The sequence below is a fragment of the Stegostoma tigrinum genome, chromosome 6, assembly GCF_030684315.1.
Source record: "Stegostoma tigrinum isolate sSteTig4 chromosome 6, sSteTig4.hap1, whole genome shotgun sequence".
In the NCBI taxonomy this organism is placed as follows: Eukaryota; Metazoa; Chordata; class Chondrichthyes; order Orectolobiformes; family Stegostomatidae; genus Stegostoma; species Stegostoma tigrinum.
The window spans coordinates 70,438,610-70,461,034 of record NC_081359.1 but is presented as its reverse complement, the minus strand read 5'-3'; the positions used below and the strand labels follow the sequence as shown (position 1 = coordinate 70,461,034).

General features: G+C 39.2%; 1 protein-coding gene across 1 annotated transcript in view; it reads left to right on the top strand.

Annotated features, from left to right (window-relative positions):
* Positions 1-22,425, top strand: part of npat (nuclear protein, ataxia-telangiectasia locus) — a 44,407-nt gene that overhangs the window by 13,236 nt on the left and 8,746 nt on the right. The window contains exons 5-16 of the mRNA XM_048533058.2: positions 270-313; positions 590-844; positions 2,469-2,550; positions 4,008-4,119; positions 6,990-7,081; positions 8,862-8,949; positions 11,055-11,151; positions 16,548-16,673; positions 16,862-18,775; positions 19,374-19,492; positions 19,944-20,061; positions 20,459-20,531. Coding sequence (XP_048389015.1) covers positions 270-313; positions 590-844; positions 2,469-2,550; positions 4,008-4,119; positions 6,990-7,081; positions 8,862-8,949; positions 11,055-11,151; positions 16,548-16,673; positions 16,862-18,775; positions 19,374-19,492; positions 19,944-20,061; positions 20,459-20,531 — 3,120 coding nt within the window. The remainder of the gene's footprint in view (positions 1-269; positions 314-589; positions 845-2,468; positions 2,551-4,007; positions 4,120-6,989; positions 7,082-8,861; positions 8,950-11,054; positions 11,152-16,547; positions 16,674-16,861; positions 18,776-19,373; positions 19,493-19,943; positions 20,062-20,458; positions 20,532-22,425) is intronic.

The following is a 22,425-nucleotide window of genomic DNA, read 5'->3' as shown; positions in this document are numbered from 1 at the left end:
TCTCACTGAGTTATTCTAAATGTACAAATTATTTCCTCTTATCCCCTTCCTCCCAAATATTCTTGTGTTTGTGGATATCTGTTTCGCTAAATCGTGCACCTGGAAGAGAGAGACTTCCTTTGTAAATGCAGAGCGTTCTTGGATGTGCATTGAAAACCTTCCCATTTGAAAGCATCAAATACTTACTGGATTGACCAGAAATGTAATGATTAACATTGGGGTTTCTTTCTCATTGGTGTTTCTAACTGCTGCATTTATTTTACTTCCAGGAGTCTGCAACAGAGCACTGTCGCACTTGCTACAAACCAGCGAGGTATTTTGCATAAAGTGTTTTGTATGAAATAATTTTGGTTATGGCTAATATTTGTCAAACTTTCTTGTGTGGTATAATTTCTCTGCTTTCTTTCACTTCAGCTAAGTTTCTACATTCATCTTTTACTGTACAATAGAGACAGTGATAGCAGTAAATGACTTGGAATTTTAATACTAAGGACATTTTTGTCAGTATTCATTTCAGAGTTTACTGATTCATGATTATGAAAGAGATTTTAAACCCCCTTGTAAAATAAATCAATCTTGTTTCCCATAGCTCGGACCAAAAATGCTTTAAGTGAATTAAGACGACGAGGAAATTGTTCTTCAAGGCAGGTGACCAGGGCTAACACCAGCCTCCTGTCAATTTCTCCACAAACTGAACAGAGGATTATCAAACCCCTTCCTGCAAACCCAGTTGTTATAGCACATGGCCCTGGAACCACTCCAGTTGTTCCACAACCTCGACCTGATATTTATGCAAACCAGAACCGTTCACAGGATTTTAGTCGCCCTGTGGCCAACCCAAATGGTAAGTAGGGTAATTTTGGATTTTTCTAATTCATTCTTGGTCATTGCTGACTAGCCAGCATTTATTTCCATCCCTAGTTTCCCTTGAAAAGGTGGTGGAGAGTTGCCACCTTGAAACACTGCAGTCCATGTGCTCTGGGTAGACCCATGATGCCGTGAGCAGTTGGTGGTGCATGTAGCTCCAGAGTTTTAACTCCATGTCAGTGAAAGAACAGTGTAATATTTTCAAAGTCAGGACAGTGATTGGCTTGGAATGTTGAAAAGTTTAATGGATAGAGCAGGTTTGATTGATAGCTTAGCTGCCTACAATGTGGCTATCAACTTAGTTGATTCCCAATCTGCTCTAGGTGCAGTTACCTTAGATGCAGTGTTGGGAGGAAAGCCAGGTGATCTTAGTGCCCTCGAACTAAGCTGAGCAAATTTAGGCACAGTCCCCACCTCTGGTTCAATGGACCATTCAATGAACTCCATTTGAAAGTAGCTGGATGTGGTTAACAGATTAAGATTTGGTTATGTTGATATCAGTTCATTGAGTATATCCATGCTAACTGTCTTTTTGCCTTTTTGACTGCAGTCTTAATGCCTGCTTGTCAAATTTTGCCTTCGCCATAAGGCGTGTATCTGAGCACTTGCAGGATGGACTCAAGTGTACGTTTTGTGATTTGTATTGCCTTTTTAAAAAGCTTTAATCCTGACGTGCTAGGATTGGCATCTAAGGGCTTAATTCCCAATGCTGCAAGCAAGATTCGGTTACGTTTAAGATATGAGCATGTGAATTAGGAGTAGGAGTAACCAATTGACTCTTCAAGCCTGCTCCTTCATTAAGATCATGGCTGATCTGACGGTCAACTCAACTCCAGATTCCTGCCTAATCCTGAATCTTTCTCTCTATTGATTTCCAGTAATCTATCTACCTCAGACTGAAAAATATTCCAAGACTCTGCTTCCATTGCATTTTTGAGGAAGAGTTTCGAAGTCTTAAGTCCTCTTTGAGAGAAATTGCTTCATCTAGTGTTAAATGGGTGACCCCCTAGTTCTAGATTCTCCCACAAGAGGAAGCCTCCTTGCCACGTCCACTTGTTAAGACTCCTTGAATCTTAAATTTTTCAATCAAGTTGCCTCTCTTCTAAACTCCATGTCTAACCTTTCCTGAAAAGATCACCTGTCCGTTCCTGATATTGTCAACTTTGTCTGAACTGCTTCCAATGCATCTATGTTCATCCTTGAATAAGACCCGAACTATTCACCATATTCTAAATGTGGTGTCATGCTTCCTTTGTGTAAGTGAAGCATTGCCTCCCTACTTGGTTTGTGCAAGGGTAATTGAATACAAAAGAACATTTTGTTAGCTTTCCTAATTACTTTCTGTACCAGTATGCTACACTTTTTGCTTCCTGCACTTGGGCACCCTGATCTCTGCTCCAGTCTCAGTTAGTAAAACACATTGGAGGATGTCTGTTTACAATCACAACTAACTTGTATTATTATTGTTGAAATGCCTCCCATGTTGCAACGTTATCTACTTTGTTTGGTATGGGGAGGCAAAATGGAGATGAGCAATTTATGGAATGATTCAATGGAAGCAGATTTATGTTGGTGAAAATAGATGTTCTATTTTTACTTAGGTGATACTCTTCACATTGTTGTTCCTGGACCTTATGACAGAAGATTACAACCTGAACATGTTTCTCCAGGGAAGCGGAAATGGTAACGAAGCAGAAAAATCTCATTGTTTTGACTTGTGAACAAGGAGCAGGAGTAGCCCATTTGGCACCTCAGACCTATTCTATCATTCAGCAAAATCACGGCTGATCTGCTTGTAACAGAAATTCACATAGCACTTGCCCTTGATAACATCTCTCGCCTTGCTCTTTCAAAAATCTATCTATCTCTGATTTTAAAATATTTAAGAACTGTGCTTCCCTGCCTTTTTAGGAAAAGGTTCCAAAGACTCATGGCCCTCAGAGGAACAAATTTCACCTCATTTGTTTTAAATGGGTGACCTTGTTTTATAAACAGCTCAGATTAAATTGTATTAGATTGGCAGTCAAATTCTGGCATGAAATAAGAATTGATCAGCTGCAGTCAGAATAAATTGACCTTTTTTTTTGGAGTAGAGGATGGTGACTAGTGGGTTAGCACAAAAATGAGTGCTTGACTGCCAGTTATTCACAATATATAGCAATGATTTGGATGAGGGAATTCAATATACTATTTCCAAGTTTGCTGATGACAGAATTCCTCCTGATTTTGAGTGGTGAGGGAGTAGTAAAAAGGAGGTCAGATGCGACATGGCTTGGCTTACTGTGAAGCTATCCAGTTCAGTAGGCCAAAAAAATTTAAATGGTAGGGCATCATCTAAATGATTGGGCAATATTGATCTACAGTGGAACCTAGGTACTCAATGTGCACCAGTCTCTAAAAGAAAGCATGTTTGTCTAGCAATGCATTTGGGAAGATAAAAGATATGTGGACCTTCGTTGCAAGGAGGTTTGAGAATAGGTGCAAAGATGTCTTTTTCTCTGTTTCCCCACCCCAATGGAAAGGGAAATGAGGGGTATGGAACATGTAGAAATCTGTCAAGTAAGTCAGATGGTCTTCAGTATTTTCCACCATATTTCTCCATAATGTAGCCATGTCCTCAATCTCATATGCTTAGCTGTTTCAGATTCATCACTTGTACCAGACAGTCTGTTTTATCTTGGACAATAACCATCACCCCGTTGACTCCCATTCTTGTCATTCGTTATCAGCTAAACCATTTTATTGTCTGTTATTGAAAAATCTAATAAAATAAAGTCTGGTGTTTTTTCACAACGGTCTCAAAATAAATGGAACAATAGTTGTCACAACATCATATGTCTCATTTCAAGTAGCAACTACCATACAGATTTAAAGAGACAACTGCTTTATTTGCATGGATTGCTTGCCATAATCTGTGCTGACCATTGCACTTTAAAGAACAGAAGCCTGTTTAGTGCCTAAAAATTACAGCTGTGTTCCAGACCCCAAATGATAAGCTGCATTTGGAATACTTGGCTTTGACACAACAATTAATGCCATTCAATCTTACTTTGAAGAAACCTGTATTTCTTTACAATTTTAATGTGATGTATACGAGAACTATATTAGTGACTTTTTTCTGTTTTTTTTGTCTGTTTCAGTGATTCCCCTCGCAAAAGAGGTAGCTTGATATCAGGACAGAATACTGTTTCTAAAAGTGTAGAGAATGAAGTGGAAGAAAGTCAAGTAGAAATTGCTGTTGAAAGTTTTCCAGTAAGTACCAGAATTACAGGGTGTCCAAAATTCAGCCAAAAGGTTTTGCTTCTTAAAATTCTGCTTATCCAAAAGTCAGATGATGCTCTCAAGTACATAAATTCAGCTGGTGAATCAGAGTTGGAATCATTATTCCCTTGTTGGTGCCTGTCTTTCAAAAATGAGGGAATTCCATCCAATATCATTTGCAGAACAACATTGATAAGTTCTGTTGGTGTCTTATTTGAGAATGGATATCCCTGACCTTTCAAGTGGACATTTTACGGAGGAAAGGTCTCAGCCTCATCCATGTCGATGGTTTGAAGCTAAATTGTGTGGTTTTGCACAAGTTAAAACCTTGCTGTCCCTTTTGCCCCTACTGCTTGAACAATTTAGGAATTTCGAAGATAACATTGAAATGGTTAGCCTTAGATTATGAGATTGTCCTAGTTGGTAGATGTACATAGCAAATAGTATGCTACTGTACTGTTGAGTCAACTAATTTGATGTGGGTCTGGAGTCATATGTCGCCCAGACCAGGTAAGGATGGCAGTTTCCTTCCCTAAAGAGCATTAGTGAATCAGATGGGTTTTTCCAATGGATTCCTGGTCAGCATTAGGCTCCTAATTCAGTTTTTTTTTATTAAATTCAAACTCAGGCCCACAGAACATTATATGTGTCTCTGGATTAACAGTCCATTGACGATACCACTAAGCCATTGCCTTCCCACAGCACTTTGAACATCCTTAATGTGGTATTGTTTGAGAGCTTTGGTTGTAAAGTGAGAACACTACTCACATTTTCAGCTTAAAATGATATTTGTGTGTTAAGAAGGGAAAGACTTGGTTTCTAATTTCATTTTAGATTTTTCTGAGTGATGCTGGATTTTTGAAGATTTGTTCTGTTTACATTCATTTAAGTTAGATATTTAAATCCTTTAGGTGAACAGTCCAGTAGTGTTTAGAGCATGTAATCAGAAGAATACAGAAGAAAATACAGTAGACAGGTTTATTTGGGGAAAAGAGATCCCAAACACCAAACTTGCTATTAGTAATGATCTCCAAGGAGTTTGGGCTGAAACCTTTATGCATGGGAGTAAGTGTTTCACTAATCTGAATTTTTTTGAAGTAGTAATGAGGATTGAGCAGAGAGCAGTGGGCGTGATCTGTATGGACTTCAGTAAGGTTTGTCCATGTTCCTCATGGCAGACTGGTTAGCAAGATTAGATCATGTGGAATACAGGGAGAAAACGCTATTTGGATACAGAATTGGGTCGAAGGTAGAAGTCAGAGTGGTGGAAAGTTGTTTTTTGTACTGGAGGCCTGTGACCAGCGGTGTGCCACAAGGATCAGTGCTGTGTCCACTGCTTTTTGTCATTTACGTAAATGATTTGGATATAGGGATTATGGTTAGCAAATTTGCAGATGATACTTAATTGAAGGTATAGTGGGTAGTGAAGAAGGCTACCTCAGAGTACAGCAGTAACTTGATCAAAAGATCCAATGGACTGAGGAGTAGTAGATGGAGTTTAGTTTGGATAAATGTGAGGTGCAGCATTTTGGAAAGACAAATCGGGACAGGACTTAAATATTTAATGGTAAAGCTCTGGGGAGTGTTGCTGAACAATGAGACCTTGGAAAACAGGTTCATAGCTCCTAGAAAGTAGAGTTCCCAGTAGATAGGGTATGAAGGTGGTGTTTGGTATGCTTGCCTTTATTGGTCAGTGCATTGAGTAAAGGAGTTGGGAAGCCATGTTGCGGCTGTACAGCGCATTGATTAGGCCACTTTTGGAATACCGGGTGCCATTCTGGTCTCCATCCTAAAGGAATGATGTTGTGAAACTTGAAAGGGATCAGAAAAGACTTACGAGGAGTTGCACGGAGGGAGGTTAATACGCTGGGGCTGTTTTCCTTAGTGTCGGAGGCTGAAGGATCACCTTATAGAGGTTTATAAAAGCATGGGTGGCGTGGATGGGGTAAATAGCCATGGTCTTTTCCGTGGGGTGGGGCAAGTATAAAACTAGAGGGTATAGGTTTAAGATGAGGGAAAAGGATCTAAAAGGGGTCCAAGGGATGATGTTTTCAGACAGGGTGGTGTGTATATGGTGTGCCAGAGAAAGTGGTGGAGGTTGGTATTATTACGACATTTAAAAGGCAGCTGGGTGGGTACATGAGTAGGAAGGGATTAAGGAGGATACAGGCCAAATGCTGGCAGTGGGACTAGATTAATTTAGGATATCTGGTTGGCATGATCGAGTTGGACTGAAGAGTCTGTTTCAGTGCTGTATATCTCTGATTCTCTATCAAGTGAATAGAAAGTTTTACCACAGAACTGATATACTTGTGCTAAATTGGTCTATCAAAGCAGGTTTCACTCTTGGATCCAACTCGACCAGTATTACCATCAACTGAGATCATAACACCAGCTAGGAATATGTGGAGATCGGGGAGGGAATCATCTCAACTCTTCTGTCTAATCGCAATCTGAAATAAAATCTTGCCAACACTAAAATCATCCAAGTAGCTGTTCCTACTCTTTAAGGAGGGATTGAACTCTACTACCTTTACTCAATCTGCCTTTCCTGTGACTACGTGTTGCCTCTTAATTGCCCAATGAAGTGAACTAGCAAGCTACCATGTTGTGGAAGAAGGTCCAGCCAAACATTCAGAGCCAGAAAACAAGCAACTGTGTTTTTGGCTTCACTCACAACCCCAGAATTAATAAAATTACATGGCTCACCAGCAATTCACATGGGCAGCAAATTTAAAAAAAAAACTGAGATCAACCATGATGATACTTTCCTCCATATAGAATTGATAACTTGTTCTTTTAAATAGAACTATATGGATCAGCAATTATGAATGGAGTTTTCATATCCTTTTTCTTTGCAGCAAAGAGTAATTGAAAATGCCAGAGAGAAAATCTTGAAAGACCGATCTCTACTGGAAAAACTTGCAGAAAACATAAATAAAGTTATGTTCAGGTAATGTGGATCTTTGTTACATCACATCAGACTTCATCTTTGTTTTAATGATGACTGTAGTTTTGCCAGTGTGTCGTTTCTCACTTCCATATCACCACCAACTTGTGTATATGTAACCCCCTTTATAATTGGCCAATAAATTGTGGACCCGACAATGGAAACAATTTAGATTTTAGCAAAGCGGGACAAAGGAATTGCCTGAGTGAAGAAAATAAGAGCATGAGAATAAGTGTGGAGAAATAACTGATTTGTATAAACTCTATATGAAGAGACAAATATGACTGGAGACAAATGTAGGTCCCTTACAGTCAGAAATAGGGAACTTGTAACGGAGACAGATATAGACTAATTAAACACAAGTCTTAGTTTTGCCTTTGCAAAACAGGAGTCAGATAATATTCTGTAAATGTTGGAATACAGGATCTGATGAAAGGGAGGAACTGAAGAAAGTCTAGGGTTAAAGACCAATAAATCCTCAAGACCCAGTAATCTACATTCCAGACTATTTGAGGTCATCTTTCAAGATTCTTTAGATTGAAAAGGTTCCTGTGGATTGAGTGGTAGCTAATTAACCCCACTGTTGTGGGGGAAAATGGAAGGTGTAGAGAGAAAACAACAGGGAATTACAGACTAGTTAGCCTGACATTGGTAGTAGAGAAAATGCTTGATTATGTCACTCTCCAAATTGGGTGTGATGGTGAACTATGGGGATGCTGAGATGTTTGAATGTGATTTAGGCGAGTGAGTGAGTGGGCAAATACATGCAGGTGAAGTTTCATCTGGATCAATGTGAGATTATCCGCTTTGACACCAAAAACAGGAAGAATTATTATTAGCTTTATTGTCACAGGAACTGAACCTGAAATTCACAAGCCACAACTTTATGGTGCCATCTTAGGTACAAAGATACCTAGGTACAGATTCTTAAGAATAAATCAGAAAAATACAAAATCATAAGGATAAAATGTTCAGAATTACAGTCCATCCATTCCAGTCTGCACTGGCACCTAACCTCCAGACTACAAAAGGAAGTAAAAATTTGCATAAATAGAGTTCATTTGAGTCCACGTTCTGACCAAGGAGCCTACAAACACGTGTACGGGGCTTTTGCAAGGTCTCTGCAAGTTCCCACAGCCAGAAGTGTTCACTTCTGGCACTGCCACTGAAGCAGCCAAAGACCCCTGAGTCCATGCTATGGGCTCACTCCAGCCAGGAGTCCTCTTCTGGGCACCACTGCTCCAGCTAATGACCTGTTGAGTTCCTGAGTCGAGACTGTGGGGTACCACAGCCCTGCACTGGGTAACCGGGCACCACCGCAACTGATGACCCACTGTGTTCCTGAGTCTGTTACAGTCAGGATTCTTTGCTTGGGATCAGAAACAGTGAAATTTGATAATACTAAATTTAGACTGAAATGTTCTTTCTTCCCCAGTGACTGCTCAGTTTTTCTTGCTAGCTGTTTTGATAAGTTAACTAACACATGTAAATTATGGACCTGTAGCAATATCTATAGATTTTATAATTTTAAATAGAAACATTGCGTGTTAAATGCACTTGTTTTTAAATACCCTACACTGTATCACAATATAAATGTTGCATGCTGTATCAATAAGATTTTGGCTATGGAAATTATGTTGATATTTGTATTTGTAGGAGCATTTCATCCAAAATCTCTTAAATTTAACTGTGAATCAGCTGGATAGTTATCGGTAATGTCAATTGCCCGTAATATAAAAATATTCAAATCTGTGTTAATTCCAACATCTTTTTCATCTTGTAGTGAGACTAGTACTGGACACTCATCAAAACCACCAGACAGTAGCACTTCATTACCGGAGCAATCCATTGATGAAATCTTAGGTCTTGGGGTAACGTTTATCTTATATTTGAATGACTGACTTTTTTTTTGTTCATTCAACTTTGTCTTTGAATACTTGGACCATTATGCATTGTCAATAAGTTCAGCAAAATATTGTTAGTTTAATTACTCTGAAAGAGTAATTAAAATATAATAGCTACCTACACATGAAAATGGTGTTAAAATGTGACTTTATGCCTGCAAGTCTCAATATGATGAGAGTTAAATGCAACTATTGTGCAACCAGGGTTTTTAAACCTTTCTGTATTTGCAGCAAAAATGACAAATTGGAATTTCCCAGCCCCTTGAGAGTTGGTTTGGGAGTGTGATGGCCAGGAAAATAGATGAGCTACATCAGCACAGCTCCCTGAAGTGTTCTTGCCTCCAACTTGGGATTTCCAGCTCTAATACATACCCCTCTATGAAAAGAGGCAGCCAAATAATCCAATTTAAGCCCCACTTTTGGGGACTATTCTGAGCTGACACTCCTATTTTACCAACATAAGAACAGCTTGCTGCCGTACCTAGGCTCTGTCTCTAATGATGCGATCATTGAGGTGAAACATAATTGTTTCATCTATGAATAGTTTTCTCTACTGGCTTTGCGTCTCTCTTTAAATACAGGCAACTGAGAGTGCCTTCAGGTTGTGACACCCTTATGTTCAACTGCCAACTTAAGCAGGGTCCATGTCTCACTGTGGAGCTGCTGACTTGACATGACTACAAGGTCTACAGCTTTAGGATCCTGCCTGCCATCCTAAATTTAAAAAGCAGTTCTGGATGTAGCTAATTTCAAGGCTACATCCCAGGAAGTTGTGCCAGCCAGCTTGATTCTGCAATGTATGCCCAATTCTGGGGTCCCAACTGGGCCTGCTAGAAGCTCTTGCCCAATGTTTTTAGAAAAAAAGTAGGCACTCTGTTGCTGCCTTTGTGTCAATAAAAACTTCAAAGTTCATTGCACTTAACATGAAATGTTTTCCTGTGTTTACAAGTACGGAAGTGTTGGAATGGTTAGGGTGCAGCCAAAGAACAGCTGTAATGTCACGTCAAAATGCACAGGTAGAACATTCAGCCAACAAAAGTGTTACATTCTTAGTGCTGGAGCCTAGCTTTTGATCTTTGTACTTTTGTGTATATGTATTTCTCTGCAATGTTGGAAAAGTGGAAAGGTAACATGGTTTTCAGAAGAGGGAAAGAAGAAAATACAAGGCCCAGATCTTAGATTTCAGATAGTTGGAGATTGAATGTTCCCTGAAAGTTGCGCAACAGAGTTTTGGGACCTGACACAATGCATGCTAATTATCCAGGATGTTTAATCTTTCATGACTTCTGGAACCTTTTTTAAGAAAAGAATTCCCAACTGAGTTAGTCGGAGAGTTCACAGTTCGCATCTTAACCCTAGCAATAAAGAAAATCTATTAAAATCATCTCCAACTCTGGGCTAACTGTACAACTGACACACCGATCATCTGCACTGAACACCTGATCCATCCTACCCTCTTGCCCACCAACCTTCCACCTGTGCCCCTTATCTGCCTACCTGACATACTAACTCATTTTTGTGCTCTATTTTCCTGCTTTCTTTTGTTATTCTCCTCTCCAGACCCCACACCCACCCATCCCCATGCTGCGCGCATGCACACGCGTGCACACTCTCAAATTTGTACAGGCGTGCACATCTTGCTACCCCCTAGTATGTGAAGGAGGCTTTAGGACCCATTTAAAACAGTCTACTTACTGAAATACAGCAGTTCTTTGTATAAAGCCGATGTGGCTTCCGCAAAGATCCACTCATATGTTCTCCATGTGGTTTGCCCTGGACTGTCTTTATCGGAGTCGGTCTTGCATTGGAGGTCAGACCCGAAAATTTGTGGAAAGAAAGTGAGACAGCGTTTTACCTAATGAGAGTCAGAAGTAGGAATTCTGACACATTGGTAGTTTCAGTCAAAGTTTCTAAAGAAAGATCAAAATGTTTTTTGTGTATACAATATATCAGATGTATTTCAAATATATTCAGAGTCCAGTCGAGATTATGCCTTCTGTTTGTGATCCTGACCATTTTTTTTTGTAAAAACATGATCTCTCAAATTAAAACGTCTGTTTTACTTGCAATAGGATGAAGTCCATATGTCTGATGAAGCTATCCAGGATATCTTGGAGCAGACTGAATCAGACCCTGCATTTCAAGCTTTGTTTGATCTCTTTGATTACGGTTTGTACCAAATTCTATTGGCAAGTGTACTATTTTTGTTTACGCTCAATAAAAATCTATTAATAATGAACTTGATCTGAGTAGATGAGACTTTCTTGCAACAAGTCTGTGTGATAGTGAATACAATTTATTTCTAGCTGAGTGATAGCAGCCAAGTATTCAGCTTGAAATCCTTACAAAGAGCCTTTAAAAATGTGATTATAAATGTAAAATGTATATTAGAACAAATACTACTGACTTTTCTTCAATATCAGTAGAGAGTTACAATTTATAGAGAGCTTTTTGTGCTGGATGACAAATGTACAGTACTCTCCTGGAAGAGTTAATATGTTGGTAGATACCAGTTTTTGTTCAGATTTTAAGATTAGAAACCAATAAATTTGAGTATGTTACTGTTGGGCAGAAATAAAAAGGCTGCTTTTTTTGGTGGTGCAACGAAAGCTGGAAAATCCTCAAATTATTAAAATTGTAGAAAGCTCCCAGACAGGACTTAGTATGAATTTATACTGTCATTAGTTGAGATATTTGGGAAGGTGTTATGTTCAAGTCAATGTTTCTTACCTTGCTGAGTGTAGTAAGTCACCAAATGGAATTTAAAATGCATACAATGGAAGTAATTTGCCATTGATTAGTTTGAGTACTTCAGTTAATTTGTACCAAATATCAGGTTTGAAAATGCTTGTTCAGATGTTCTCTGGGATTTTACACTTTCTTTTACCTGTTGGTATGCTTACTGGTAAATAAGGTTGCTGAATTGCAGGCACTTGAGATTGTTATAATAGCAAAGTAGCTCAAACAAGGCAAAATTGAACTTTTAATATTCTTGCTTGCAGTGCATTCAACGAAATTGGGGAAAAAGTAGGAAATGGTGTGCCAGTATAAATCACTTGAAAGTGGTGATGTACTTGAGCATTCAAAATCTGTTTGAGTAGAATTAATGAACAGTGGAGGTGATATGCTTCTTGAGTGTATGTTACAGACCACCACTAGTGGGAAAGACGGATTGCATCAAGACACAACAATAGGGCAGTAATAATGAGGGGCTAAACCAAGACTGGGCAAATAACAAACAAAAGCAGCAGTTGCTGGAAAAGCTCAGCAGGTCTGGCAGCATTTGCGAAGAGAAATCGGTTAACGTGTTGGATCCAGTGATTCTTCCTCGAACTGATCATTCTGAGGAAGAAGGATCACAGGACCCTACACGTTAACTCTGATTTCTTTTCACTGATGCGGCCATACCCGCTGAGCTTTTCCAGCAACTGCTGCTTTTGTTTCTGATTTACAGCATCTGCAGTTCTTTTCACATTTTTTTTTATTGGGAAAATAACAATGTAAGGGGAATTTATGAAATTTGTGCAAGCAATATTCTTGAAATATTTCCAGCCTGATGACAGTATTGGTTGTGCTGGATGTAATTCTGAGGGATAAAGTAGGCAGTTGGAGCAAGCATCATTGAGAATATATTTGGGAAAGCAGTGATCATAATTTCATTGGCTTCAGAAGTAACAGTAAAGGGCAAGGAAATGTCAAATGTGAAAGTACTGAACTAATGAGGACTAATTTCAGTGATGAGTAGAAGGATCTGATCCAGTTTGATTGGAATAAAGATTGGCATTTTAAATGCCAAACAATCAATAGGAGGTTATCGGAAGAAATAGTTTGGATACAGAATAGACAGTTCCACTGGCTTTAAAAGCTACACCTTTTTAAGCATGAGCCAAAAGAGATTAAAATGAAACCAAGGCAGCTTGTGATAAATGTTGTTGTGTTCATCATTCAGTAGAGGAACTACCTGGTTGCAAACAGTATTCTGGAGGACCAGAAAAGGAAATAATTCTTCGAATGCAGGAAATCTGTAAAGAGAAAATGTTTAAAAATCGCGTCTTGACAGCACCTGTGACAGAAAAGTTTACTTTGAGTCAAATGTGCCTCGTTGAGAACTTTAAGAATAGGAGTTGCATTCAACTTGCCATGTTAACTTTATTCCTCTCTCCACAGATGTTGCCAGGTTTGCTGAGTTTTTTGAGCACTTCTTCATTTTATTTTAGAAAAACAGGGAATCCAAAAGTGTGTAGTTAAAGGATTGTTTGGGTTGATCGGGAATGAAGGAAAAGTTCTTTTGAAGGCAGTAGGACACAGAACCTACTATATCAATATTTTGTCTGCTTCCAACAAAGTGACCTGGATTGGACTTTATTCCTTGGAATGTAGGAGAAAGAGGGGTGACCTTATTGAGGTGTATAAAATCATGGGGGGCATAGGTACAATGAATGCATATAGTCTTTTTCCCAGAGGTGGGGAATTGAAAACTAGAGGGCATAGGTTGAAGGTGAGGGGAAAAATTTAAGGAGGACATGAGGGGCAAACCCTTCACGCAGAGACTGGTACATATATGGAATGGACTGGTTGAGGCAGGCACAATTGCAGCTTTTTAAAAACATTTGGTTAGGTACGTGGATGGGAACTGTTTAGAGAGATATGGACCAAATGAGGGAAGTTGGAACTAGCTGAGTGGACACCATGGCTAGCATGGATCATTTTGGACCAAAGGGCCTGTTTCCATGCTGTATTAATCTGATTCGAAGTGGTGCTGCTGATGTACAGAAGATGATGATAATAGAGCAATCAGTTAGGACAAAAACAAACAAGGTAATGTAGAAGTTGGCAGGGCTCAAATTAGGAAATCACTTTGTTTGATTCAAATGTAACCTTGGTTGCTGGGGTAAGTAAAAGTGAAATTTGTGGAGGCATCAACCAGTTTTCCAAATCTTCTGGAATACATGAATAGTAACACTTGCAAATATTTGCAGTTCCCCTCTGGCTACAGGAATGGTGCTGGAGGACTGCAGGGCAACTAATGTGATACCATTATTCCAGATTAGAGCAAAGGATAGACCAGGAAACTGCAGGCCAGTCAGTCATAGAATCCGCACAGTGCCATTCGGTGCAACAAGACCATACCGATTGTCCAAAGAGTATCCCTCCCAGATTCATGCCCATGCCCTATCTCTGAAACCCTGCATTTCCCCTGGCTAATCCGCCTAACCTATGCATCCCTACTCACTATGAGCAATTTAACACGGCCAATCCACCTAACCCGCATGTCTTTGTACTGTGGGAGAAATCCACAGCACCTGCAGAAACCTTTGCAGACACAGGAGAATGTGGTAAGGAAACTATTGGAAGCAAATTCTGTGGTACAGAATTAATCTTCATTTGGAGGGTTAGAGATTAAGTAAGGAACAGCAGGCTGCTTAGTCAAGGCAAAATCATGACTGACAAATTTGATTGAGTTTTTGTTTTTGAAGAAGTGACCAGGTATGTAGATGAGGACGATGCGTTTCATATACTCTACTTGGACTTCAGCAAGGCTTTTGATGTGACCCTGCATGGGAGACTGCTGGCAAAGGTAATAGGCCATGGATCCAAGGAAATTTGACAAATTGGATCCACAGTTGGCTATGTGGCAGGAAGCAGAAGTTTATGGTTGGGGAATGTTTTTTCCAACTGAAAATCTTGTCCACTGGGATCCCACGTGGATCACTGGTGTCCTTGCAGTTTATGGTTTATATGCAAGTATTTCTGCTACAAGTGTTTTCTTAACATGAATTGACTAACGCAATTTAAGAATGGTGGATACTTTCTGCTGTACAAATATAGTAATTTCTCGATAATGTGATTTTCTGTAGTGCAAGGTCACACAAGAACGTAACTATCATGTTATTGGAGAATTACCTGTAAATGATTTAAACTTGAATATTGGAGGGTTGACCAACATGTTTACAAATGATACAAAAAATTGAGAGGGTGTTAAGCCTTGAAGATAACCTTGGATTGCAGGAGGATGTAGATGGGATGATCAGATGGTCTGATCAGTGGCAAATGGAATTCAGTCTGGATAAACATAAAGTAAAGCACTCGTGCAGGACAAACAAGACAAGGAAAGACATGCTGAATGGTAGAACCCTGGAAAGCACCAAGGATCAGAGGGACCTTGGTGTGTGTGTATATGTCACTCCCTTGAAGTATCAGGGCAGGTGGATAAAGTGGTTAAGAAGGCATATGGTGTATTAAGAGATTAAGAGCAGACAGGTTATGCTGGAACTATACAAACATTAATTAAGGGATGGCTAGAGTATTTTATGCAATTCTGTAATCCACAATACACAAGGGATATGATTGCACCCTCTCCAGTGATGACCAGTTTTGCCAGAATGTTGCCTTGGCTGGAGAGTCAGTTGTAAAGAGATTCAATAGGTTGAGGTTGCTTTCCTTAAAGCAGGAGGTGTTGACAGGTTGTGATTGAGAAGTATAAAACTATGGCAGTCGTTAAGTATAGTAAACAGGAAAAGACTTGCCCTTGCTAGAGGGATGGGTGACCAGTGAGCATAGATTTACAGTAAGGGTAGGACGTGTAGAGGGGATGTGAAGAAAAGCTTTTTCACACACAATGTGGTGGGACTCTGGAACTCTATGTTTGTAGGGTTGGTAGAAGCAGAAACACTCAATATTTAAGTATTTTGATGTATGCTTGTGATGCCAAGGCATACAAGGTTTGGGCCAGGTGCTGGAAAATGGGGTTTGAATAGTTGTGGTTTTTTTTTTGACTGGTTTGGACATGATTGGCTGAAGGCTTTCTTTCTGTGCTGTAGACCTCTATGATTCGATAACTCTATAAGAGTGAGAATAATAAGAGTCTATAAGATAAGATTTCTAAATAGAAGCATACAGAGCAAAGATATAGAAAGGTATGAACCTGTGTAAACTCTAGTTAAATTGCAGCTGGACCATTGTCGAATTCTGGGAATCACACTTTAGAATAAATGTCAAGGCCTTCAGGTCAGTGTGTAGGATGCCCAGGATAAAATGTTTCGTTTAATACAGCGAACCTAGAAAAATTCTGGTTATTGCTCTTGGACTGAGGAGATTAAAGGTGATTTAATAAAAGTGCTCAACATCAGGAACAATTTTGATTCCTTAAATAGAAACAGTTTCTGGCAACAGAGGGTCAGTAACCAGGTGGGCACAACTTTTAAACTGGCAGAAGAACCACAGACTGATTTTTTTTAATACAGCAAGTATCTGATATATTGCCAAAAATGTGGTGGAAGCAGATTCAGTAGCATTAAAAAAGAAAACAGCAGAAGTATGGGGCAAGAGCATAAAAATGGACTAATTTGTTAACTCTTTGACTAGTGGTATCTGGTGGAAACCTCCAATGTTGAATCATTCTATTTAATTTTTGATAATTTGACTTTTGTTTTCTAATGAGGAAAAAACTAGATTAATTACATCACCTTTGGTTCTGAAATACATCTTGATCAGGATTAAATGCGTATCCAGAGTTGTGCTTTTAATTTAGTGCATTTGTGTTTTGTATTCTGTAATGACGTTAGGTAAATCTAAAAGGAGTGGAGACTCGGATCATGGACCATGCAGTCAAGTAGATTTGGAAATAATAGAAAATGGTACAAGTTCAGGTTTCTCTGAGGCATTTGACACCTATCAAACAGAGGAATTGGGTGAGCTGTAGTTTTGTTCGTAATTTAATAAATGCACCTATGTGAATTTGTCAAATAATCGTAACACATGCTCCTTCAACATATAATTGCTCTTAGTTCAAAAAATGTACCTTTTAAAATTATTTGTCATTTTTTTTGTTAGGTTTGCAAACCATATCATTTTATTTTTTCTTCTTTTGATATTCCAGTGTCCTTACCATCAGCAGTCTCTGAGAAAGTGTCAAGTGGTTATACGAAGAAAAGCAAGGCTGATGGGACAGCACATAAAACTAAAGTGTCATCAGAATCTAATTCCATTGCAAAATCTGCCAAAAAAGAAAATCAGACTTCTCAAACTTTGAATGCAACTTATGCAAAGAAATCTATGCTTTCAATGGATAGTCAAGCAACCAGCAACCAGACATTGAAATGTAGCTGTTGGACCCCAGGAGAATCTGCTTCTGTGTCTGCCCTTCCTTCGTCTGTTGCTGCTATTCACACAACCACTTTAGCAATGTCAGAGTGTCAGGAAGTTGGAGATGTTGCAGAAATGGAGATTGAAGCCCAGTCATCATCCACTCATCATGAAAAGATAGTACCATCTCCACTTGTGCAGCAGAAGCACAGTGAGGACCATTTAGGTGTTGACCAGTTAACTGATCATAATGCAAAAACAGAGTCAATATCCAAATTCACATTTCAAAATGGACTTGCTGAAGCAGCTAATAGATCTATGTTTTATGGTACTGATAAGTCAAAAGCAGTAACGAGTCAGCATAAAATTGAAACGCTAACAGCACAAACTGTGTGTGTCACAAGAACGAGTGATAAGACTGCAACTGTAGTTTGTAATAAACCACTTTCAGCTTGTTCTGAAGCATCAGATCAGTCAACGTTTGTACTGCAGAAAAGATCTGAGTCTGAGCCTATGTCTCTGGAGGGAAGAAAGCCCTTACCAGCTAACTCCGATAACTCATTAACTACGGTGTCAGATCTGCAAAATGCTCTGCACAATGTTGAAAATTCTAAAAGCGCTTTGACCAATGTTCAGCAATCTCAAGTCCTTGTTTCAACTGTACCCGAACTATCAAATAGTTCCACTGTAAGCTCTAGTTCAGTAAACTCTCTTCAATCTGGTGCAATGAAAACCTGTATCATTTCTGCTGAAGTGGAGTTGCCTGACCGAGCCGAACCTGTTTCCTCCTCTGTTGCTTCTAAATCAAGTTCTGAGATTAGGGCTATATCTCTTCAACCAAGTTTTGTTACTTCGGGCCTGAATCCTGCAACTGAAAGTGTTTCGACCAACGCAGTGGCAAAGTCATCTCTTAAAGCCACTTCTGTAAAGACTGATGGTATCTCAGTCTCCAAAAATTCAAATGCTGAACCTTCTAGCACAATGGAGGTAGATCCCTCAAATATAGTAACTCTCAAAATAATAATTAGTGATGACCCTAAACAGTCATCTTCAGATCCAGAATTAAATAATGCTGTGTCTAGTATCACTAATGAAAATGTACCAACAATTATAATGTCCTCTCCGGGTGGTACACCCTTAAAAGGCAAAGGATTAAGCCAATCTGTATCAAATAGCAACAGCGTTGCCAATACTGAAACCAATCGCAATGAGTGTGTAAGTTCTGAAGAAACAGAAAGTGCTATAAATAGCTTGAGGATGACAGAGGAGCCTGAAAGCAATGAGCACAATGTCGCAAGGACTGAAGTTGAAGCTGTGCCAGTGCAAAGCATTACCTCTAGCAATGTGACTATTAATATACCACAGGCTGATTGTACTCTATCCACACAAAATCCTCTCAGTTTATCAAAAGACACTGGGCTTATTCAACTATTGCCTGCTGCTGCCACATTTGGGCAATCCAGCAGTGTCCTGATAGCAACTTGTATGCAAGATTCTGCAGGGCAATCATTGAGGAAAGGAGAGGAACCCAATAACGGAAACACGTTTATTTTGGACCATCGAGGTAATTCTACAAATGTCTTGATGCTACCAAGCAGCTCTGGATCAACAACTATCGCAACATCTGTTCCTCAAACTTTATCAACACCTCCAAGACCAAGCACTGTTTTGACTGTGGGGCAGCCTGTCTCTTCAAATTTTTCACAAGGTAATAATGTATGTGATAATGGTCTTTAAAAAATTTACAAGTGACACATTTTCCACCCTGCATAATTATCACTGTAATATTGGCAACGTGTTGCTTGGTACTTCAGTTTTGAAATAATACGGTATTGGGCATGGTAGTAGCTGATGTCAAACAAGTCTTGCAAAAACAAGTAAAGAGACTAACCAGCAGAGCAGATGGAGACAGTTTGATAGTTTTTCTCTTGTTGGCACATAACAAACGGAACCTGAAATTGAGCTAATAGACCTGTGATTTTCTCGTCAGTGATTGCTGCTTCTTACACTTATGTGCGATATTTATGGAAGATAAATTCCAACTTAATAACCACTTACACTCTTCTCTCACTAGCTGTTATGTAACAGCCACATGAGCTATTGTGTCTCCTGTCTCTAAAATGAAGAAGGGTAACAGAAACATTTTACCTGTGGTGGTTTTTTTCTCTCAAAAGTTGAGTGGTAGTTTGACCTCAGATCCTTGTAGCTCATCGTAAGCAATAAATATTTGTTTTTGAAGATTTTCTGACTTGTCTAAGCTGTTCTTTTCTAACGTGTTTCTGAAATCTAAATGTGTTGCTTCTCAGGGTCAACCTTTATTATTACATCCCCTGTTCAGCCAGTGCTGCAAGGAATGATGGGTGTTATTCCTGTTTCAATAATGGGTCCAAATAGTGGAACGTCATTTACGGTATCACCTCAACAGGTCAGTTCATTTCTATTCTGTAGGTGTCTGCACAGGAGGTGCTGCATTTATTGAGGAGAATAATCAGTTAAGTTGGCTAGACAGCTGGTTTGCAATGCAGACTGATGCCAACAACACGGATTCAATTACTATACCAGCTGAAGTTACCATGAAAGTGCCACCTTCTCAAACTCTCCCCTCACCTGATATGTGGTGACCCTCTGGTGAAACCACCTCCAGGACTATGGCAAATTTACCTTTATTGAAGAAATTTATACATTGAGTTGGAATCCTTGAGGGTTTGATTGATATTGTTTCATACTGCCCAGAAACAGTACAGTGCTTAGACACTGTTCGATGCATGATGCCATTCAATTCTACACAATGTAAGAATCATTGCCTCAACAGCTATTTGTGATAAAGTATTTTCTTTAATTGCAGGACTTATGCAATGTCTATTTACTTTAACCAGGTTCTTCGTATGCCAGTATCATCATCATCACTTGGCAAAAAATGTAACCGATTCAGTAAACTTCCCATTTCAAGGAAACCACCGCAGTTAGCTGTTCAGCCAAGCACCTTAAATACAGGTCAGCGTGCACAGAAAGAAAAAGCTAAGGACTGAATTCATTCTAAAAGGTTCAATGTTTGTAAAGTGAAATCTATCAATTAAAATGTCACATTTACCTGCTTGGTATGTTGCTTTAGCAAATGGTCAGTGTTTAAGTAAATTATTTTGACTATTTATAAAGCTTCTGTGCATTATGGAAAGTTTGTGTAATTCTCACTTTTGGTGGCTGAAAGCAGATTTGCAATTAGTGCCCTAATAGAGCTTTGTATGATTTGGTAATGTGTGTCTTCATTCTTTACCATGGACTGGTATAAATACAAAAACTGAAAAGTTTGATGTTTTGCTTTGTCATTTTTGTTAACCAACCTTGGAAAATACAACCTTCATAAAATTAACCACTTTATTTTGTTTTCTAGGACAATCCTCGGTCATTGGCACTCTTATTTCAATAGATTCAACAATCACACAAAATACTTCCCAGCCTCAGAGGTAAAGTATCTGAATAATTGCTGGTCATTTTGTCTGGTATTAAAATTAACCTCCTGTATTTGTTGTTTGGAAGTAATGATTGGGCAGGTATACAATTCAAAGTATTTTTTTCAGCTAGGCTTCATATATCTGTGGCAAGGGACCTTAATCAAATTCTGCTGTAATTTTAGCTCCTGGTTTGGCTGAGATGGTGATGCTACAAGTTACATTGTTTGAGGGAAAGGAAGAGGAACAGTGTTCTCCTGTTAGTCTTTGCATGCTATGTTTCTGTTAGGACTGGCTTATCATAAACATAAACGTAGAAAATGTATATCATAGAAGGGGAGACCGTTTAGTCAACTGTTCCTGCGCCACCTACAAAACAGGAATCAGTTTAAACTGACTTTTTAGCTCATAGTCCTTAGCCCTATAGTTTCCTAAAGTGTGAATTCAGATTTATATGCAACATGACACAAAGGTTTTGTCTTTACCATCCTTTCAGGCAGTGTGCCAAAGACCCTCTCCATTCTTCGTTGAACAGTGTTTCCCTCAATACTCCCTCTAATCCTCCTGCCAATCATTCTAAACCTATATCTGTTGATTATTGATAATAAAATGTGAGGCTGGACGAACACAGCAGGCCAAGCAGCATCTCAGGAGCACAAAAGCTGACGTTTCGGGCCTAGACCCTTCATCACCTCTCTGATGAAGGGTCTAGGCCCGAAACGTCAGCTTTTGTGCTCCTGAGATGCTGCTTGGCCTGCTGTGTTCGTCCAGCCTCACATTTTATTATCTTGGAATCTCCAGCATCTGCAGTTCCCATCATCTCTGTTGATTATTGACCTCTTTGGTATGGGAGATGGATCCAACCAGTTGCTCAGTGTTAGGAAACAAAGATCGCTGGATGTTCTTGTGATTGACAGGCTATTATCAGTGTATCCTCCAGGTTATGATATTAGGTCCCTAGGTCCCTCAAATTTTGTGCACCTCAGTGAAACCTCCTCTGTTCAAAAAAAAACACTGCAACAGCTCATGGAAATGTTCCTCGGAGCTGAAATTCTCAAATCCTGGCAAATCTGGCTAAATCTTGTTTGTAGCCTTTATAATGGGATCACTTTCTTTCTGTAATGTGACCAGAACAATGTACAGTACTCTACCTGCCCTTGTTATATACCTTGTTAGTCACCATATCCACGTGTCCTGCTGTCTTTGCGAATCTGTGGATATGCTCTCCACAGATCTTCTCTTCCATTAACCTCCTTGGTGTCCAACTGTGTATTATGTTTGTCTTCCCCAAATGCAGTAGCACACTTGTCTGGATTAAATTCCACTTTGTCTCTATGTTGTACACCTGGCTGGTTCATTAATGTGTTCCTGTATAATACTGATCTATCTTTCCTACCCAGTAACAACAAAAATTTTTTTTGTTCCACCTGCAAACTGGTTAATCTTGTCCCTTAGATTTAAGTCTATGATTCACTAGTATATCCAAAATAGTAACGGTCCTAATATCATAACCTGGAGGATACACTGATAATAAGCCTGTCAATCACAAGAACGTCCAGCGATCTTTGTTTCCTAACACTGAGCAACTTGTCCTTGGACAGCTGACTGGTATGCCATGTAACACTGTACGCTGAAATCCATGTAGACTGTATTTAAATATACTCGTTCCATCAATCCTCCTTGTTAACCTCTTCAGTCAAGTAGCCAGATGCATTCTTTAAATCAATACTGAATGAATCTATGTTTATCTCACTTACAGTTTATACTTGGATTTTCTCCAATAATTTGTGCACTTTCCTTTTTTTAAAAATAAAGTTAGCAGTCTAAGCCTTTGCTGCTTATTCCCTTGTTTCTTTTATCTGCTGGGCTACGTTTCATTTGGATTTATTTTAGATGTTAAACCCTGATG